This window comes from Trachypithecus francoisi, unplaced genomic scaffold (genome assembly GCF_009764315.1).
Source record: "Trachypithecus francoisi isolate TF-2019V2 unplaced genomic scaffold, Tfra_2.0 Lachesis_group10, whole genome shotgun sequence".
Taxonomy (NCBI): domain Eukaryota; kingdom Metazoa; phylum Chordata; class Mammalia; order Primates; family Cercopithecidae; genus Trachypithecus; species Trachypithecus francoisi.
In genome coordinates, this window is record NW_022681455.1 from 5951680 (window position 1) to 5973468 (window position 21789).

The 21789-nt window shown below is 45.9% G+C and overlaps 1 protein-coding gene across 1 annotated transcript; it reads right to left on the bottom strand.

Annotated features, from left to right (window-relative positions):
• Nucleotides 1-441: 441 nt before the first annotated feature.
• On the bottom strand, nt 442-9366 carry NRN1 (neuritin 1). The gene is made up of 3 exons (XM_033216115.1): nt 9120-9366; nt 4769-4913; nt 442-1651 (listed from the first exon to the last, which is right to left on the bottom strand). The coding sequence occupies exons 1-3, from the start codon at nt 9172-9174 to the stop codon at nt 1423-1425; spliced, it is 429 nt and encodes a 142-aa protein (XP_033072006.1). The 5' UTR covers nt 9175-9366; the 3' UTR covers nt 442-1422.
• Nucleotides 9367-21789: the final 12423 nt, after the last annotated feature.

Below are 21789 nucleotides of genomic sequence, written 5' to 3' on the forward strand. Positions count from 1 at the left end.
ATGGCGGTTCCTTCGCAAGCTGCCTCTGGCCACCGCAGAGGAAGAGGCGAATCGTGGTTAGGGCCAGGCCTGCAAGGATGGTGGTTAGGGCTCCGACCCGCCTGAGGCGGGGGCAGCCGGCCGGCCACTGGCATTGTCTGCCTGTGCGAGCAAGCCCAATTCCTGTAAACTTCAAGCCCAATTCCTGTAAACTTCAAATAGAACGAATATCTGCTTTGTAATTAATTAATTTAAAAACAACTTTCATTTTCTCTTTTTTAAGGAAGCAGGGTTTTGGGGAAGTGGCCAAGTGGCTTAAGTGAGGAGGGTCTGCTTGAAGGTGGCAGGTTTCCAGCCGCTTCCTGAAGAGGTGAGCTTGTCACTGGCATCCTGTGTCCCTTCAGGTACCCTGAGAACTGGGCCAAGAAAGCAGGTTGGGGTACGAAATAAACGACACCCCCATTTCAAACAATAACTTTTATTTTATACTTCTCTATACTTTGTAGCAAATCTTTTTTTGCTGAATTTAATTTATAATAAACTTTTTAAATTACATCTCTCTCTTTTTTTTTTAAAATCAAGGCTCTTTTATGTCAAAATCTTTTTTTAGCTATATTTTAGATTAACATTTAACATCCCCCCCCTTGTGATCTATACCGTTGGATATTCAGGTATTACTGTGTGTGTAACAGCTAAAACAAGAGGGAGGAGGGAAAATTAAAGGCAGTGAACTTGGACGGATGCATCAACAACAGCAGATAAAGCTAACCCCTCAGTGACCATAGCAGCATGTCTTCTGGAAGCCTTTACTCTTACCCCCAGAGATTTCCTCAGCCCCTTCCCTCTCTCCCTCCTATCCTCCAAACACAAAGCCAACAGTCCGTCCTTTCGCTTTTCTTGAGGAGAAATGTGCAGTGGAAATGATCAAAACAAGATACTGTGGAAGAACGACGTGAGCGTGAATTATTCACCGTATGCTTCGTCCGTGGACATCTCTCTTGAATTCATTCCCCTGGCCTTCTCCTCTCCTCGCCTTCCTATTAGGAGGAGCCCATCATTTTTCATGTTACTAGCATGATTAATATAGTAGGTGGCCCAGGGCCGTTCCTGAGATTCTTTTGCCAAACAAAAAAAAATTTAATAATAATAAAATTTAAAAATGGGGTGGGTTTGCCGTTTTCTTATTTGTGTGTGAAGACGGACTAAAGCTGAGGTCCGATTTTGGCTGTGCTTGCTTGCTCACTGATTGGTAACATTTGGCAAATAAAACACAAGAAATCAAACGAAATAAAAAAGAGAATCAGGATTTCCCACAATCCTATATGAGTGTTTTCAGCATCACAGAGAATCACAACGTCCCCAAAGAACGAATGGATCTTCCTGTCGATTTCCGGGAGCATGGAGTGAGTGTGGGTGGGCGCGTGGGGGGAGCTGGCCCCACGCTCAGAAGGAAAGCCAGGTCGCTAAAGCTGCCGAGAGAGACACCAGGAGCACGGGGAACGCCGGGAGCAGAGATCCCGCCGCCCCGTTGCCGCTGCCGCAGAGTTCGAATAAGCTGCCTTGGATGTTGAGGTTTTTGGATTCTTTTCTCAGTTTATCCCACATATCTTTCGCCCCTTCCTGGCAATCCGTAAGGGCTGTGACCGTGCAGCTGTGGAAATCCTCCCAGTATCTGGTGAGGAACAGAATAAAACAGAAGAAGCAGGTTCACTTGGGGCGCCGGGAGGACCCCGGGCCTGCACCCCTGCGCCTCCCCGCTCGCAGCCCCGCAAACTTCCCAGGGTGTCCCCTCCCTACCTTCTCTTCACCGCCCTGGCGCCTGGGCTGCGCAAGGTCGGGACTCGTGGGACCTCCGCCTACGCCAGAAGCGGCTGTCTAAAGCGGGGGTGGGGGGACGCCCCCTCCTGCTTGGTTTTCCCTTCCAGATGCCAGGAGAGGACTCGGCAGCCGGGAGCCGGGTCGTGCACCCGCTGCGGCGCGCTGGCACCTCGGCCTCCGCAAACAGATTGCTCGCCCTCCTCGGGGAAAGCTAGGAAAACAGTGCTAAGCCTCGCAAGCTGCCGCCCATTAATACCTCTTAGCTTGCAAGACGGGTTACTAGCTCTGAGCACGGCCCTCCCCTCGGGGCTTCTTACATTCTCCTCCCCCTAGCCCCTTCTGTCTCCCTCCTCCACGCCGCGGTACTCTCGCCTTCGCCCTCATTCTTTCCCTCCACCCACTACCTCTTCCTTTTGTTTTCCATTCTCCTTATTTTCCCTTTCTTTCTTTTTCCATTCCGTCTGCTTTCCTCTCTTCTGTTCCCCACTTCCTCTTCCTCCTCCCCTCAGCCTGCCTCCATCCTCCTTGCTCTCCACAGTCCCCGGCTCAGATTCGGCCTGGAGACTCCTGCCTTCCTCTCTTCTCCCCCGGGTCGGTGAGTGTTAGTGGCCAAGCACCTGGGGCCGGCTTCGTAGCCTTCATCCGCTCTTGCAAATCCCAGTGCCCCAGGCCTGCGCTTTGGGTCACTCCTCTTTCTCCCTCCCCAGTATTTTCCGTGGGCTTGGGCCTCATGGGGCTTCCTCTCCACAGTTTTCAGGGTGTAGCGCCAGCTCCCAAGGCCAGAACTGCGGGGAGGGCGTGGTGCCCACCGCTGCCAACCCTCGAGGACACCCCCCCCCCACATTCTGTCCTCCTCTGGCGGTCAGTTCCCGGAGACTGGCGCCTAACTCAACCACTTCCTCCTCCCAGGCTCAGCTCCTAGACCCGCCCCCACAACCTTCATCCAACCTGTCCCTTTTGATTGTCCCCCTTTCTTCTGAAAACCCAAAATAGATCCCGAGACTAAATATAATCCCAACCCGTGATCGATTCCTGGGGCGCTGTCTCCTTTCAGAGCTGGGTCGATCTGTGCCTCTCTGTAACTTCAGGCTGGTCCCCACCACCCCGAGCCTTGAGCACCAGGTTACCCGTGCCTGCCCTACACACAGTTTGGTTGTATTTTCTCCTCTCTTTCCCTTCTGCTGGCTGGCCTGGACTGTAAGCACATTGAAGGCAGGCACTGTGTTAATTTATGAGTACTGGAGGGACATGGGGCTTCCAGGTTCCTCAACTTGTAATAAACAGCAATATTTGGACATGAGGAGGCCCAGGGAGGACAGCTTTCCTGCAGAGAGTCTGTGGAATCATCCCTGCTAAAGGATACCTAAATTGCTCTTTTCTTTATGCATGCCCAGATGGGGGCAGAGTCCTGAGGGACCTGGTAGAGAAGGTCCCTGAGACTGGGCAGAGGTGGGCTTCAGCTCCGTGTTGAGCAACCAGCTCCCCCAACTGAGTAGGGCCGGGACCTAGCCGTGGCCTGTGACCTCAGGGAGGAGTTCTCACTTTCCTGTGTTCTAAGACAAAAGTTCTGCTTAAAATTAAAATAGCTTGGAATAAATAAGTTCCAACAAATGACAGAGGATTCAGGAGCTGCTCTATATGCAACCTTTTCTTATCCTTATAGATACATTCTTATCCATCACGAGACTTTTCGAATTAAATGCCTTTGTTCCTTTCATGATAGGAAAGCACAAGCCACTTAGCCGCTGTGGCTCCTAGTAGGCACTGGGGCATTTAGGAAATAGAGTAGCAAAATTGACACCCATTTAAGTTATCAAAACCTAAACAAACATCCCTGCTTCCACCAGTCCCCTTTGCCCCAGTTGGGGAGACAGGAGAGCCTTCACAGTATACAAATGATGCCATAGAAAATGGTCACTCTAACCTCAGGGAATAAGGGGCACAACCTGCCTTGGCTGTATTGGAAGCGTTATTGTGGCGGTGGGGGAACACAGCTGTTTTTTGCAAAATAAAACAGTGTGTGTTGCAGAGAATGGGGGTGTTTTCTAAGGTCTGCAGCAGCTAAATTGCTGCAGGTCCACTGCAGTAGTGCTCTGCTGGTTACCTTATTGCTAGTGGGAGCAGTGCTTTCCAGCCAAGCTCTGAGAAAACACCACTGGGCCTGGCTATGAACTCCTACCCATCTCTCTTTACCTTTGAAGCTGTCCAGGTCTGGGGACACCGTGCAGATGTGCAAGGGGGCAAGGGAAACAAGGAGAGTGGCTATTCCAAACCTCGGAATCTGCTGTAAACTCAACAGCGACTATCACTGGACTACCACCGGGACTTACTCTTTTTCGGTAAAGTCACTGGCACACGATAAGACAGTGTTTCAGCCTGTCTGCTAGAAACAGGGAGACCCGTGTCTCCTTGCCTGTGCTGGCATTTCCTTGATGTGTATTACAGGGGCTTTATGTCAGGAGAAATGGACAGATGAGATGAGTGACTCTCCCTTCAGGCAAATGTAGTATTACCCCCAAACAATCCTCAAATCCAAACTAACTGTTCTTCAGAGAATACCTGGCTCGCTCGTTTACGCAAGAGAAAAGAATGATAAAGATTGCTACGAGGCAGAGAGATTTTGCAGCATCAAGAACTGGTAGCAACTCTTCATGCCCCTTGCCCTGGGTCCCAGCACGTTGAGCATGCGCACCTCTGTGCAAGCCTGTGAGGCCGCGTAGAGCTGGGACTGGGTCTATATTGAAGGATCCTCCTCTATATCCCACCCCGAGCTGTGGGATCCCCTTGGGAAGTGCAGGTTCTAACCCGGGGGCCTGGTCCTAGGCCTGGGGGTTGGAGCCAGAAGGCAAGAGTGAGCAGATTCGGATTCGCGCTGGCGCTGAACGCTGAGCGCAGGCGGGGAGGTTCGGCACTCTCCGACCTCAATAGCTCCCTCAAAACCCAAGTCCAGGCGGCCAGAAAGGACACTTACGTGCACACGGTCTTGATGTTCGTCTTGTCGTCCAGGCCCTGCGGGTAGTTGGCCATGCTGTCGCCCAGCTTGAGCAAACAGTCCGAAAAGCCCTTGAAGACCGCATCGCACTTGCCCGCTGCTCTCACGGCCTGCACCAGATACGCTGCAGGGAGGAGGGAACACCGGTCAGCAGCGCCACGACCCCGCCCTGCCGCCCCACTGCCCTTCCCTGTGCGACCCAGGCTCCGCGCGGCCTCGCTGCATCGGGCGGCCTCTCCCAGTACCCAGCCTTGGGGCGCGCCAGTGTTAAAGGTGAATGAAATACTTGACCCAGGAATGCCCGACCTGCGGCTAACGCTGCGACTAGTGCAGATCGTCAGTGTGTGAGCAGGTGTGGGTGGGTGGGAGGTAGGTGAGTCCATTCCTTTCATCCAGCTCCCTCCCGCATCTCGCTCCATATCTTTTTCTGTTTCCATCGCCCCCTCTTCTCACCTCCCTCATCTCTTTTATTTCTCTTTCTCCTCACTGCCTCCTTCGTCTCCCAACACTTCCCCAGCAAGCCCTGTCACAGCTCTCACAATGCGATCTTCCATTTTGAGGTGACAGAAGGGGTCTCGGCTGCAGCGTGCGGGGGCGAGAAGGGGGTGGGGAGACGGCAGGGCGTGGGGTCACGCAGCTGAACCCAACGCCACATCACGCGAATAAGCCTCAGGCTTGGAGCTCTGTCCTGGGTGGGCGCTCAGCAAACGCTGCTGAATGAATGAACGAATATAGTCCCTGGAAGCCACCAGCAGTCACCGAAATGGATTGTTTCATTGTAAAACCGATTGCCTACCGTGGACTCTGTATTCCGAGTAAGACCCTCGGATGCACCCTTTCCCGCCCCACTGGAAAGAGGGCAACCTAGGCGTCCTGAGACCTGGCGCGGGTGATGAGTGGTCTGGAGCGGACAAGGCCAGAGGCCGGGCGGGGTCACGGATGAGTCTGCCCGGGTCACCTCCGCAAAGGCCAGATCCACGAACCTCGGGCCTCCTTCTCTCCTCCTCCTCTGTCAGTCACTCAGCTCCCCAGACACCCTTAACAATCCACCCGCCCGCCAAAAAGCCAGCCTCCACTCGGGACAGCAGCGGGGAGAGGCTGTTCTTCTCCGGGTCCCAGCCAGGCTGCTGAAAGTGAGCTCGCCGCGGCCCGGAGCTCCTGGACGCTGCTCAGGACTCCCTGCAGAGAGCGGGCAGGGATAAAAGCTGAGCGGCGGGAGGAGGAGGAGGAGGAGGAGGAAACACGGGCCGTACGAAGGTCCAAGCCCCAAGCCCCTGGCCTCTGGACGGCCAAACCCCAAGGCGCGGGACTGGAGAGACAGGCACTAGGCTGCGGTCGCGCGGCTGCGGCCATCTCTTTCCACCGAGGCCGACGAACCCGGCTGGAGGCTGAGTGCCTAGCGGCCCAAAGCAGCCCGGGCGCGGGGAGGGCGCCGGGGAAACACAGCTTTAGGGCGGGGAAGAAAGGGTGAATCTCAGAACCGAAATCCGCACTGGCGCCCACGACCCCGGGCTCCGGCCTGGTCCTCAGCAGCGTTCTGGCGGCTGCGTTTGTGTGTGAATGTGTCCCGGGAGGACCAGATACCTCACTCTCCCGGTCCCCCACGCGGACCCCTGTCCCCGAGCGCCGGGCCAAACGCCGAAGAAGAAGGTGACCGAACCCGCAGCAGCTTCCGAGAGCGCACCATTTGCAAATAGCTGCAGGAAGAGCGAGGCGGGCCTTGCGCTTTTTAATCCGGAACGGGAAGCGCCGGGGAAGGGACCAAGGTTAACTTCGACCTCCCCTGGGGCAGATACGTAAACCTTCTTAAACCTCCGGGTTCACCTACAGCGAAAATTAAGTACCCTTGCGACTACAATACGAACAAATCGAACACTGACATAAAATCTTAAGAATAAACGAATCTTTGTTCTAATAGAACTCGTTCAAAGTGGAAATACACCCCACACATCTTCCGCTATAACGCATGTCACAAATACAGCTTTGAAGCGAAGAAACGAAATAAAGTCCAGTCTCGCCGTCCACGTCTCTCCTCACCCCTTGCCTACACCCCCAAAACTCAATGGCGAAAGAAGCCCCTAAAATGCACTGACATTTTTTAAGAGGAATTGGGGCTCGCCGGGGGCGGGAGCTCTCTTGTCACGTTATCTTCCCAGGAGCTGCTGGAGAAGACCCTGCACACCGCGCATGTGTGAGTGTGTGCATGTGTAAAATAAGAAGTCGTGAACATTTCTGTCTTTTAAAACTGTGACTCCTTGGACTCTAGCCTTCTCTGGGAGGCCGGGAGGCTGCGCGCGGGACGGGTTTTGCAGGCGCACATGTCCCAGCAGGTCGCAGCCCGTGTGTCCCTCGCTGTCCTCGCTGTCCTTCCTGAACCCCGCTTAGGTGAGGCTCTGGCGGGTGACCCTGGCTCCTTCCCTGTCCTCTCTGCCGTCCCTTTCTTGTGCGGTTTCCATCCGTTCATTCATTCGTTCGACATCTCATTCATTCCGAATTTCCTCCTGCTGAGTCTTCTTTCGTGTTCACCACACTCTTCTACCTCCCCGCCCCCCCAATCCCCACTTTTCTTGCCAAATGTCAATGATTTGGGACAGCTCCCAGCCATGAATTAATAAAGACCGAGGTTCTGGTGCAGGAAAGGGCAGACATTCGGGAACAAATACGCTCAATTTCAATTCCACAGCCAACAAATAGTCATTTTTAGACTGAGGTTAATGTGTTCAAAACGCGTCCCTCAGGCACGACCACCGTCTTTTTTTTTTTTCCCTCCAAACGTCTCAAAGTAAGGTTATTTCCTACCGGGAAAACAGAGTCCCAAATCTAGTCCGATTAAAATTTCTGTCTCAAAAACAACCCTGTCTCCTGCTCTCTAAAGATTCAAAGGTTTATTGCAAAATGCCACATTCACTTATTTCCAACATTTAAGAAATTTGCTGCCATTAGAAATATTATTTATAGCAGCAATTTTCACTAATGTCAAAGATTCAAAACAACCAGATTTAAAGCATTGTCGTTTTTTAGAATTAAAGGAAAGCACCAATATCCTGCATTCACACACTCTAAAATCCTTATAATGTTTCTGCAAAAGAAGATCAGATACTCAAAATCATGTCAGTTGCATAAAAGCCCACTGTAAAGAATCCATTTCAATGTCTAGAGAACTCCAAACCTTGTTTTCCTTCACATTTCTTATGGAAAAAACATGTTATGCATTCTCCTTTCTTGTCCCAAACCAATTACCTAAAGCACCCCTCCCCCCAATACTGCAAGGATTTGTCTGCAAAGAATGCCACAGCCTGAACTGATAGGAGGCAACAATTCCGTTTCAGGAGTTTCTTTTTTTCCCCCTGTTGTCCATTCTATTAATAACCTGCTTCACTTTCACTTTTAGGCCACGTTAATTAATGTTCTAACCTCGTGTCAGAGAAGGGGGTTTTCTAGTGCCCTCTTGTATATCTTTTCTTCATTCTGGATGGTAAAAATGTGAACTTTAAAAGACCCTTGACAGGGTAACAACGACTCATCATTCCTTAACATAAAATGGGGAGTAAATAAATCCTTCCACAACCAACCCCAAACAAACAAAAATAACAAACACCCGACATGACATATTCCAAATACTTCTTAACCCTTTCCTATATATATAATACAGACACCAATGTGTAAAGTAGCAGACAAATGCGCCTAGAAAAGTATATCTACATAAATTTGGCTGAATTCATCCTCTTCAATGGTAAGCATATTAAAACATATGGTCTGGAGTTCCCTATCACTCTCGGTTTGCCCACCAGCAGGGTCTGCGGTGCCGGTGCAAACACTGCAGCTAGGATATAGAGGGGAGGAGGGGCGGGAGAATGACAAAGTTCTAAATGCAGCAGTCTGAGCCCTGGAATATCTTTGCTTTCTGCACATAAACTTTCCAGTCCTGGCTGCCTAGCCATTTTGTTCCTGCATTCACCTTTAGACTCTTCAAAATAATATCTTGCAGTATCGCAGGAGCCAGTACATTGCCCCAGAGCGCACCAAACCTGGTCTAAACCCAGAAAGGGAAACAAAAATGGATGTGTGCTTTGGAAAAAGGGGGAAAAAAACCTTGTCCAGAAAATGTCCGGCCGTACATATTTCCTGGCGAACATTTGGAATCTATAGCTTTAGGAAAAACCGATCTGGGACGCGCTAGTCCCCAGGAACTGATGCCCCCACCCTCGGGGGTTTGCCGGCTTCTTCGCACCCTGGGGCAGCCGCGGGCCCGCCAGTCCCCCTCCGCGCTTCGGGCCGGGGCAGGCTGCCTCCCGCCTCCAACCTCCAGCCGGGCTGAGCGGCCACTTACCTATTTGCACCGCGAGGATCAGTGAAATATATCTGCCGTTCAACTTAAGTCCCATCCTACGTTTAGTCAAACCATTTGCGACCGCAGACCTTTAAATAGTTAGTTTAGAGAACGCGGGGGAAAGCCGAAAAATAGGCATTGCCAACAAGTTCCGGGAGCGACAGAGACTTTATGCACGGGGAAGGCAGAGGGAGGAGAGAAAGAGAGGGAGCGAGGAAGAGACAGAGAGAGAGAGAGAGAGAGGGAGAGAGAGAGAGAGAGAGAGAGAGAGAGAGAGAGAGAGAGAGAGGGAGGCTTGGGGGGGGGAGAGCTGGGAATGGTTCACTCCATTAGGAGGGGGCGGAGGAAGTACAGCCTCACGCCCACGAGCAGGCCTGACGTGGGGGATGACACGGAATGATTTTTTTTTTAATATAGACACCTTGGTAGAGAATCGCCATTTATAGTCATCAGAAGCTGGAATTAATGAGATATCTCCAATTAATGTGCGATCTGAATGAAATTTTGCCTCCCGGGGGTGACCACTTTCCTGTTCTAATGGTCACCCCTGCCTCTTCCTCGTTCCGGGGGCCCCCCAACCCCGCCCCCTCCCTGTGCAGAACAGGGGCTCCCCCTCCCTTCCCCGCCAGGAGCTGGGGAGTCCTGGCGCGCCCACTCGATTGTTTCAACCTGCTCCCCCTCCTCCATCAGCACCACAGAGAATTCAGCCCTCTCTCTACGACGCAGGGGGGTTTAAAGGAGCGGGAGAGGGAAAAACAGCTAAGCTAGCTCGATTAATTCGAAAGCCCTCCTCGGCCGCCCGCCCCCTGCGCTTGCCTACCCTCTTTTTCTCCAACCCAGCAGCTGAGCTCTGGGCGCAGCCTGCAGCGCGTGAGCACGCAGCCCGGCCCCCCGCACGAGCACACACACACACTCACACACGCGCGCGCGCACACCCGCCAGCCGCGCCGAGCGCCCCCATGCCCGCCCGCACACAAGGCATGCGAGCGCGCGCACACGCCCAGGCCCCGGGGGTTTGGTTTGCACACGTGGGGCCCCAGAAATATACACCGAAAGTCCTCTGTGAATTTTACCACCTCTGACGCCCCAGCGGGCCACAGGCCTCTTCAAGGGACACAGCGACACCTGTTTTAGGGGGCGAGTAGGGCACCGGGGAAGGAGTCTCTGATACGACAATTTTCGGATACTAGTGATTTACCAATCAACTCTCAGCGCTTTAGGAAATTTCCAAGGCAAGCACTAGTGTGCGGACTTCTTTCTAATCTTGATGCGCCTCTTGGGGTTATTTGTTGGGCTACACACACACGTACCCACACGCACACACGTATATCACGTACGCACACGCACACCCGGACCCACACACACCTGCACTGTCTTTTGATGCTCGGCACAGACCCTGTGTGGGTGTTGCCTACCCTGCAACAAAATACTTCTGCAGCTGGGTTTGTGCTCGGTGCAAGGTGCTATTGACGACAGCTTGAGTCAAAATCGAAAAATTAACAGGGCTATTTCCTTTCTAAACGACTTTAAGCTCTGGTTTTCTTCCCTTCTTCTGCACCAAACAGAACAACAAAAGTCTAAATCGTAGGGTCTTTAATAAAATGCTAAAGAAGGCATTGGCCAACTTTAATCTTTAAGCCTGTGGAGAGAAAAAAATGAAAACGACCCCCAAAATTTTGCCAAACTACACTAGAGGACGTCAAGCTGTCAAACTGTAGAAATGCAAACGGATTAAGGAGAAGCATTGAATTTGCTTCTCCAGGCAGCGTGCCCTCCAGGGACAAATTTGTCGTCCCCATACTCAGACATTTGGAGATGCATAGACAGAGAAAGGGGGAGAAAGGTGCAAAATAACGGGGGTAGGACAGGCTGTGGAGGGTAAGGAGCTGAGAGTGAGCCGCGGGGGTCCTATTGCAGCACTTGGCGACGTGAGGTGTCTGCAATGTGCGGCCTCTTACCCACGTCCCGCGGGAGCCGCAGACTCCCAGGTAGCCGCCCTGGCCCTGGAGGCGGAGCCACGTCGCCCCGCCCTGGTTATGTCACCCGCCTGGGGGGGGGGGCGGTTGGGGGCTCGCCTTCCGGCATTCAGGGGCACAGTGGCGGCCCCGGGTGTTTCCTTTCCCCGAGCTCGGAGGCTCCGGGAAGAACCGAAAACGTGGGCGGACAAGGGGCGGGGCGGGGGCTGGTGGCGAGAGGGGGGCGTTTCTTGGACCCGCCCCCGACGTCTTCCAATGGCAGGGCAGGAGGCTTTCCGAGGGGCGGAGCCTCAGGGGGTTGCCACGCGGCCCTGCCCACGGCTCCGCCCCGCCCCCTCGGGGTTCCGCGTGGGGCCGGCCCAGCTTTCGGGGACCTGGCCACCAGCTGAGGGTCCCCCACCTCGCTCAGACTCGTGCAGAGCCCAGGCTTGGGGGTGGCTTAAGGTTTTTTGCCCTCAATGTCCTTGCCTTCCTCCTGCTTATCCACCTGGGATCTTCTCAACATCATTTTCTGGGATCCTCTCCAACCTCTGCCCTATAACTCTGAGCGTGGGGCGCTGGGGATGTGGAGTAGGCAGGGCTGAGGGCCTCAAAGAAGCAGGTCAACCCTCGCGCGTGCGCACTGCCGCCGGCGCCGCGCCCCGGGCCGGTCCAGGCCTTGCCCTTGGGACTTGGCTGCGCCGCACCGCCCTACCCCGGGAGGGAACCCCCGCTGACTTTTTCCTCTCTTCGGTTTCCTCCCCAGGCGTCCCAACCTCCCCTCAAGGGCGTGAGTCTTTTTTAAAGTGAAGAAGAGAGAGGCGAACAGAGTTAGTACTCTGTTAGTACACAAATGATTTTCTGGGTAGATAGATGCACATGATATTTTCTTTTTAAAAAATTTCTTATCTTTTAAATTACAGGTCGTTCTGCAGTAAGGCTCCATGCAGGGCTGATTCTTCGTAGTTCTTTAATTAAAGGATATTGCAGTTCATGGCTGTCAACGCATGCTGTCTGGGAACGGTAGCATCCATGGTTGGAGGTGGCTTTGGAGAACGTTCCCTCCTTTATCAATGTGAAAAGCTCATCTCCCATCATATTTGAGGTTGAAGGTGCAGTGGGAAGAGCAGTGAACAGGGGCAGGGAAACCCAGCTCACAGGCTGAACCCCACACTTTGAAAAATGAAGAAGAGTGGACTATGAAGTATTTTCCAAGGCTGTTTTCACCTCGAAATTTTGTGAACTAAGGATTTTCTAGAATTCTGTGAATGGGATTAGGAGTGGAAATTCACAATCCAAAGAATAAAATCCGTGCTAGAGTGCTTGTTATAAGCCACCTTCTTGCAAAGAACGTATTTCCTTTTGATAAGCAGTTTTGTTTCAAGAAACCAATACAGTTCAGGAGAGGGAAAAAGTCACAGGTGCTGTTTGGGTCTGCATGTTGAATTGAGCCAAAGTAACCCCCCAAAGTAAGTCTGCATAATTAAGACAATAAATCTGCAAAACTCCTCATCCCTAGAACGGCCAGAAAGAGACTCTGTCTAATTTTAAGGCTGGTGGGCACCAACTTCCTTTCTCAGTTCATGCCACTACAGCCCCAGTCTGGATGAGCAGTATGCTAGTTGATTCCCCAACTCCTTGTATGAATCCATCACAGGTTGGCTTTCCAGAAGCTGCCATCTCCACAAACAGCCCTTTGAAATTATTTGCGAGAGCAGTTGTCGAGGCCACTGGGAAACTCCATCTTTGTATTCTGGGTCAGAAAAAAATCTGCTGCTCTATTAGAACAGATTGGTCTAGCAATACATCTCTCTCATAAATTTAGTCAGCCATTTAAATATCTTCAGCTAAAACTTTAATCAAAATGTGAATTTATATGTACATAACTCTTTTCATTAAAATGATAAAAACTATACCTTATTTAAACAATCAGATAGATTATGAGAGGAAGGAGATTTTTGTCGAGGTATATACATTGGTAGAGGTCCCAATAAAAATCTACTTCAGGAGGCCTGGGTCTACCCTTGCATCTGTGACTTGGTAAGGTGATTTTTTTCACTCTCTGGTCTTGAGACTCCTTACAAAATTAAGATGAAAATTACTCACACTTCTACATTTCAAATATAGCATTTGCTCCTGGAATTCAAATTTCTGCATTAAAATCAAGTTCCATTTTTTAATTTTTTTTTTTTTTTTTTTTTTTTTGAGACAAAGTCTTGCTCTGTTACTCAGGCTGGAGTGCAATGGCGTGACCTCAGCTCACTGCAACCTCTGCCTCCGGGGTTCAGTTAGTTGAAACTTCAAGGCTTTGCTGGCTGGGTGCGGTGGCTCATGCCTGTAATCCCAGCACTTTGGGAGCCCGAGGCAGGTGGATGACCTGAAGTAAGGAGTTCAAGACCAGTCTGCCAAAATGGCGAAACCCCATTTCTACAAAAAATACAAAAATTAGCCAGGCGTGGTTGTGGGCACCTATAATCCCAGCTACTTGGGAGGCTGAGAGAGGAGAATCACTTGAACCCCGGAGGCAGAGGTTGCAGTGAGCTGAGGTCATGCCATTGCACTCCAGCCTGAGTAACATAGCAAGACTTTGTCTCAAAAAAAAAAAAAAAAAAATTAAAAACTGGAACTTGATTTTAATGCAGAAATTTGAATTCCAGAAGCAAATGCTATATTTGAAATGTACAAGTGTGATTAACTTTCATCTTAAAAATAAACACTTTATTTAAAACAAATCGAAGTTTTTATTATGAAATATACACACAGAACAATGCACAAAACAAGCATGCACAATTCATTGATTTATGACAAAGGGAATGCCTATGTGGTCCCCACTCACACTGAAACAACTGGAAGAGGCATAACAACTAAATGCAACCTATATTCCTGGATACGATTCTGGACAAGAAAAGACAGAGATATTGTTGGAACAGCCAGCAAAATTTAAATGAAGTCTGTGAAGTAGGCATTAGTTTTGCACCAATGTTGATTTCCTGATTAGAGAATTGTGTGCTGATTATAGAAGACAGTGTCCTTGTTTGGGGCAACATATACTAAAGTTTTTAGAGTGACAAGACATCATACCTGTAGCTTGCTCTTAAAAGGTTCAGAAAAAGGAATACTGCTAATGGGGATAAATACAAAGCAATGGAATACATGTAGCAAAATGCTACTAACTGGTGACTATCTAGGTAAAAGGGTATGCAAGTTCTTTGTATTATTCCAGCATTTTTTCTTTAGGTTGAAAGTCATTTCAAAATAAATTATTTGAAAAAAAATCAACTCCAGGTGGGTTAAAGACCTAAATATTCAAAAGCTTTGAAATACAAAGTGAAGCACTCAGGTGAATAGTTTTAAATCTTTTAAAAAGCATGTATTGAAAAAGATTGATAAATTTGATCAGAACTAATGAAAAACTTTTGTCTGTAAAGTAATATGTTAAAGTAAATGAAAGAGCGAATGACAAACTCATAAAAATTGATCTCAAGAGCTAAAGAACTTCCCAATTTTGTTCTAAAGAACACACACACACACACACACACACACACACACACACATACACATCCTAAAATAAGTTTCACAGAAGAAAAATCATATATGATTTATTCCAGAAATATGGTCCAAACTGGTTTAATATTCCAAAAGTACAGTGTGTCCCAGTCTTTCATGTCCTGGATGCTTTCAGGGATTGCAGGGCTTACATTCTACGATAACCTTACTGTGGTTCATTTGATTTTTCCTCATGACCATCCTCAGACCCTGAAAATCAGGATGGGATTACCTCAGAGACGAAGCTGTGTTCTTTCCAACGCATCTCATTGGGGTGAATTATGTCACGTTGACCCGTCTCGCCACGGGTGATGTTAACTTGGTTTGGTGTCTGCCAGGTTTCTCCTCCTTAAATTCACAGTTTCCCCCTTTTGTAACCGTATGTGGAAATAAGTTGTATTTGGAAGTGTTCTGGGATTATGCAGATACTCTAGCCCTCATCAACATCCCCACCCTACAGCCCTGGATTATGCAGATACTCTAGCCCTCATCAACATCCCCACCCTACAGCCCTGGATTATGCAGATACTCTGGCCCTCATCAACATCCCCACCCTACAGCCCTGGCACCTATTCACCACTCCAGTGTGAATCAACCACATCTATAGTGGTTTCCAAATGGTGATTCCTCACTTCTTTTAAATGTATTATTTGGCATTTGACTGTAAGGACTAGCTTTCCTTGTTCATTTATTTATTTATTTGTTTGTATCAGTAGAAACTCATAGATTTCTATTTTATTTAATGTGCTGTGGTCCATTCTTATTATTTCGATGCTCATATTTTTCCCTATTTAGCCAGTAGGAGCCCTGCCAGCTGATTTCTGTGTTCTTCAGTGTATCCTGATTGTTCATTGAGAATTCTTACTTTTTGATGCAAAAAGATATTCTAGGTTCATTTTATCCTGACCTAGCCCTGGGTCATTTCTCCAAAAGTTTCAAAAACAAAGTTTAGACCCTGGTAGTGCTCATCGCTATCAGTGTGTCATCGCTCTAGGCCCTCTCAGAAGATAGAAGTAGGAATACAAACATGTATATGTTCCTACCCCCTCCACCCCCTCTCAGAAGATAGAGATGCACGTGTTCCTACCCACTCCTCACACTTCTTTATTTCAGTACCTGGAAAAGATATTACAAAACTGAGTTTATGTGGGTACTTTGTCTATTGGTCAAAGCCACTACCCAATGACCACACGTTATAACACCCCCTGTCACCTCAAGGATTCTAAAAGTAACATTAGTTTCTTCAGGGTTGACCTTGGGGTTGGGAGCAGCAGCTCACCTGTCCAGGACTGTAATATTCTGGTTATCATTTTGATATTAATTTATAGCTAAATTGAAGTATAGTTAGAAACTATATGTTGCATGGTTTCAACTATTTTTTGGGAAAAGTTTTTGGTGTATTTTAAAAGAATATGTTTTCTATAATTTTTGGTTTTAGCATTTTTTGAATATTATTAGGTCAAGTTTATTGATTATGTTTTCAAATATTCCATATCTGTACTGACTTTCTATGTATTCACTTTTTCAGTTACTGAGAGCTTTGTTGAAAATATAATGATTTTGGATTTGCCTGTTTTTTCTTTCAGTTTGGTTAACTTTTGTTTTATATTAGATGCCTGCAAATTTAGAATTTTATAAATTCCTCTTGAATCTAACCTTCTATTATCATTAAGTTTCTATCGTTATGAATGCTTTTTACCCTAAAGTCTACTTTTGTTTCTAATATCAATATAACTATCCAAGTTTTTTAGGGGGCAGAGTGTTTGTGTGATATATCTTTCTCCATCTTTTTACTTATAAACCGTCTGTATTCTTTTATTTTAGATAATTCTTGCAAATAGCACATCCTTCAAAAAAATTCAGTCAGGGTCAGACGCAGTGGCCCATGACTGTAATCCCAGCATTTTAGGAGGTCGGGCAGGTGGATCACTTGAGATCAAGCGTTCGAGACCAGCCTGGGCCAACATAGCAAAACACCATCTCTATTAAAAATACAAAAATTAACTGGATGCGGTGGCACATGCCTGTAATCTTGGCTACTCAAGAGGCTGAGACATGAGAATCTCTTGAAGCTGGGAGGTGGAGGTTACAGTGAGCCAAGATTACACTACTGCACTCTAGCCTAGGTGACAAAGTGAGACTCTGTCTTAAAAACAAACAAACCAAAACAGTCAGACAATCTTTGCCTTTTAATTGTAGCACTTAGTGCATTTATGTCTAACTACCAATATATTTGGGTTTAAATCTACCACCTCGTCATATACTTTTTATTTGTCTCATCTGTTCTATGTTTCTTTTTATCTTTTCCATTGCTTGTTTTCGGACTGATTATCTTTTATTATTCCATCTCCTCCCTCTATAATCCTGGCAGTTACGTACACTTTTACTAGGTTTGAGGAACCCTATAAATTACAGCGTATGTTTTAAATTTATCAGAGTCTAGTATGTATTATCCTGTTATTGGAAAATGTAATAATTTTTTAAACTATAACTTCATTTGCTATCTATTCAGGTTAATATACTATCATTTTTGTGCATTTTACTTCTTTGTACATTTAAGACCTAATGGGGCATTGTTATTATTGTTTTATACATTTAGTATTTATTCATATTTATCTACATATTTATTGACATATTTACCATTTTTTTTGTTCATTCCTTCTTGCATCTCACAGCTTCCATGTGGGTCCCTTTTTATCTGGTGAAGGCTTTCAAGTAACAGGTTGTTTGTATAAACGTGGCTTGTTTTACTGTTATCCTTGAATTATATTTTCCTCAAATATCCTTCATGGTACTTGATTCTAGGTCGTCAGTATCTTTCAGCACTTAAAAAATATCTCATTATCTGTTGGTTTCTGTTTTTTTTTTTTTTCTGTCAAGTCAGTTATCATTTCTAATTGTTATTCTTTTGGAGACAATTAATCTTTATTCTTTTGCTACATTTACGTTTTTTCATTTTTGATTTTCAGCTATTTTATCATTATGTACTTGATGTGGAACATTTTTTAATAAGTTTTTTTTTCTTTTCTTTTTTTTTTTTTTTTTTTTTAGGAATGAGGTCTTACTCTGTCACCCAGGCTGTAGCGCAGTAGATCATAGCTCACTGCATCCTTGAACTCCTCAGCTCAAGCAATCCTCCTACCTCAGTTTACCAGGTAGCTGGGATTACGGGTGGAGCCACTGCATCTGGCTGGAGTGAATTTTTAAAATAATTTGTCTGTTTGGGGTCTTAAGACATTTTGAATCACTGGTTTAATACCATTATCTCTTCAATTATTTCTTCTTTTCCAATTACACACAACTAGACATTCTCATTGTATTTTTTCAGTTCTAATTTTATTTTATTTTCCCCAGCTTTATTGAGGAATGATTGATGAAAACTGTATATCTTTATTGTGTATGATGCAGTGTTTTGATACAGGTACACATTATAAAATCATTTACCCCAATCAAGCTAATTAACATATTAATCGCTTCACATGGTTACCTTTTTTTGTGGTGAGAACATTTAAGATCTACTCTCTTAGCAAATGTCAAGAAGACAGTACAATATTATTAACTATAGTCACCATGCTGTCACAATAGGCCTCCAGAACTTACTCCTCTTGCATAACTGAAATTATGTACATTTTGACCAACATGGTCACCCCATTCCCTTCCACAGAAGCCCCTGCCAAACACCATTCTACTGTCCACTTCTTTGAGTTTGACCTCATAGAGGTCACATGTAAAGGAGAACATGAAGTATTTGACTCATTTCACTTAGCGCAATGTCCTACCTGTGTCAACCATGTTGTCACAGGTGGCAGGATTTTCTTCCTTTTTAAGGCGGTATAATATTCCATTATATATGCACATACACACACAAACACATACAGGCATACCACAGTTTTTTTACCAATTCATCTCTTGATAGACACTTAGGTTCCATATCTTGGCTCTTGTGATTGATGCTGCAATGAACTTGGGAGTATTTTGAGAGGCTTATTTTATTTCCTTTGGATATATACCCAGAAGTGAAATTGTTGGATCATATGATACTTCTGTTTTTATTTTTTGAGCAACCTCCATACTGCTTTCCGTATCGACTGTACAAATTTACATGTCCACTAACAGTGTTCAAGGGTTCCCTTTTCTTCAAATATTTGCCAACACTTGTAACATTTTATCTTTTCGATAGTAGCCATTCTAACAGTAAGGTGTAAGGCAATATCTCATTGTGGTTTTGATGTGCATTTCTCTAATGATTAGTGATGTTAAGCATTTTTTCATATACCTGTTGGCCATTTTGTATGTCATCTTTTGAGAAATGTCTATTCAGGTCCTTTGTCTATGTTTAAATTGAGTTGTTTGTTTTCTTGATCTTGAGTTGTTTGAGTTTGTTACATATTTTGGATATTAACCCCTTATCAGATGTATGGTTTGCAAATATTGTCTCCCATTCTGTAGGTTGTTCATATACTTCATGTTTCCATTGCTGTGCAGAAGCTTTTTAGTTTGATGCAATCCTACTTGTCTATTTTTGCTTTTGTTGCCTGGGCTTTTGGAGTCATATCAAAAAAAAAAATCATTGCCCAGAACACTGTCAAGGAGAATTTTTCCTATGTTTTCTTCTAGTAGATTTACTGTTTCAGGTCTTATGTTTAAGTCTTTAATCCATTTTGAGTTGATTCTTGTAGATAGTGTGAGACAGGGGTCCAGTTTCATTCTTCTGAATGTGGATATACAATTTCCTTACTACGATTTATTTAAGTGATTATCCTTATCCCATTGTGAGTTCTTGGCACCTTTGTTGAAGATCAACTGACAGTAAATGAGTGGATTTATTTCTGGACTATCTACTCTGTTCCACCAATTTATGTTTATATTTTTATGCCAGTTCAATACTGTTTTGATTACTATGGTTTTGTAGTATATTTTGAAATCAGGTAGTGTGGTGCCTCCAGCTTTGTTTTTCTTGCCCAGGATTGCTTTGTCTATTCTGGGTCTTTTGTGGTTCCTTTTCACTGTGTCTTGTGTCTTCTATATGTCTTACCCTCTGTTTCATATTTCCCATCCTTTTGTTTTACCATGTCTCCTTCTGGATATGTTCTTTTGTCATTTTTCTAACTTTCATAAATTCTGTCTTTATTTATGTCTATACTATGGTTAAACCATTTCATTTATGTTCTGGAAGACAATTGTAGAAGAATTTCTAAATTTCTCTGTGTATTTTTTAAAAAATAAACTGTTTATTTTTGAACAGTTTTATTTTTAGATTTACAGAAAAATCATGAAAATAAGACATAGAATTCCCATGCATCCCACACTTAGTTTCCCCTATTGTTAACATATTATATTAATATGGTATATTCTTATAATTAGTAAATCTCATACTTATTCAGATTTCCTGTGTTTTTCCTTGTGATATTTTCCTGTTCCAGAATCCCATCCAAGATACCACATTATATTTACTTGTCTCTTGAGGATCCTTTTGGCCATGGCTCTTTCTCAGACTTTGTGTTTGATGACCTTGGAGTTTTGAGGAGTACTAGTCAGGTGTTTTATACTAAGTTCTTTAATGGACATTTGTCTTACATTTTTATCATAACTAGATGGTGATTATGCGTTTTTGGAAAGAAGATTATGGAGGTTAAGTGCCATTCTCATCACATATCAAGGGAATGCTATCATTATGACTGTTATGAACTGAATGTTTATGTCCCTTCCAAAATTCATGTATTGAAGCCCAACCCCTACTGTGATGGTATTTGGAGATAATTCCTTTGGAAGATAACTAGAAGGTGAAGCCTTTGTGATTGTATTAGTACCCTTATAAGGTCCCAGATAAGAAGAGACACCAGACAGCTTGCTGTCTCTCCCTGTGCACACAGAAAGAAGAGGTCACGTGAGCCTACTACGAGACAGCAGCTGCACCTCAAAACCAAACCTATCTTGCTGCTACTTTAATATTGGACTTCGCATCTGGAGGATTGTGAGAAATAAATTTCTGTTTTTTAAGCTACCCATTCTTTGATATTTTGTTATTGCAGCCTGAGTTGACTAAGAAATGGCTTATCACTGTTCATGTTAAACTTGATCACCTGCCCCAGGTAGTGTTTGCTAGGATTTTCCACTGTAAAGTTACTCTTTATGGCCCCCTTCCATCTTGTATTCTTTGGAAGGAAGTCACTGTGCACAGCCCTCACTTATGGAGTAGGGGAGTTAAGCTCCATATTCTTGAGAATAACTACGTAATTTTTTTGGGAAATTCTTCTGCATAGGATATTTGCCTCTTATCCTTCATTTATTTATTCATTCAATCATTTATTTATATCACTATGGACTCACTGATATTTACTTTATGATTTGAGTTATAATCCAATACTACTTTATTCATTTTATTGCTTAAATGGTTCCAGCTTTGACTATTGGGAGCTCTTTCAGTTGACTCTCATATCCCTTTGACATACCCCATAATTTTGAACCTTTTTCTTTTATCGTAGCATTTCTTTGCCTTCTGGCATGACAGAATTCTCTATATTCATCATATATATTTCTACCATAGCCTAAAACAGGCTATTTCTCTAAGGAGCTCTCTTTCATTTTGTTGGAAAATGGTATTAGAAACCAGAATCTGGGCAGTAAATGTGCTTGTTGCTGCTCAGATATTGTTGCTTCTAAGCACTCTCAGCTGACTAAACAAGGAAATAGGCCGGGCGTGGTGGCTCAAGCCTGTAATCCCAGCACTTTGGGAGGCCGAGATGGGCGGATCACGAGGTCAGGAGATCGAGACCATCCTGGCTAACACGGTGAAACCCTGTCTTTACTAAAAAATACAAAAATCTAGCCGGGCATGGTGGCGGGTGCCTGTAGTCCCAGCTACTTGGGAGGCTGAGGCGGGAGAATGGTGTGAACCTGGGAGGTGGAGCTTGCAGTGAGCTGAGATCCGGCCACTGCACTCCAGCCTGGGCGACAGAGCAAGACTCCGTCTCAAAAAAAAAAAAAAAAAAAGGAAATATGTTAAATATATATGGGTATATGCACATTTCCATCAGTATCTCGTTATATAACCATCTACATCTGTATTAGGTTAAACAAGAGTTCATACCGATGTCTCCAACTCTAACCCATCACACACGGATCATTCTAGTCCCCTCCCTTTGCCTCATTGCTATGTAACCTCCCAC

What these genes read in the sequence shown, in the direction of transcription:
- NRN1 (XM_033216115.1), bottom strand. Translation starts at nt 9,174, where the DNA reads ATGGGACTTAAGTTGAACGGCAGATATATTTCACTGATCCTCGCGGTG. An exon ending in GATCCTCGCGGTGCAAATAG is followed by an intron (nt 4,914 to 9,119) that starts GTAAGTGGCCGC and finishes TCCTCCCTGCAG; the next exon opens with CGTATCTGGTGCAGGCCGTG. An exon ending in AACATCAAGACCGTGTGCAC is followed by an intron (nt 1,652 to 4,768) that starts GTAAGTGTCCTT and finishes GTTCCTCACCAG; the next exon opens with ATACTGGGAGGATTTCCACA.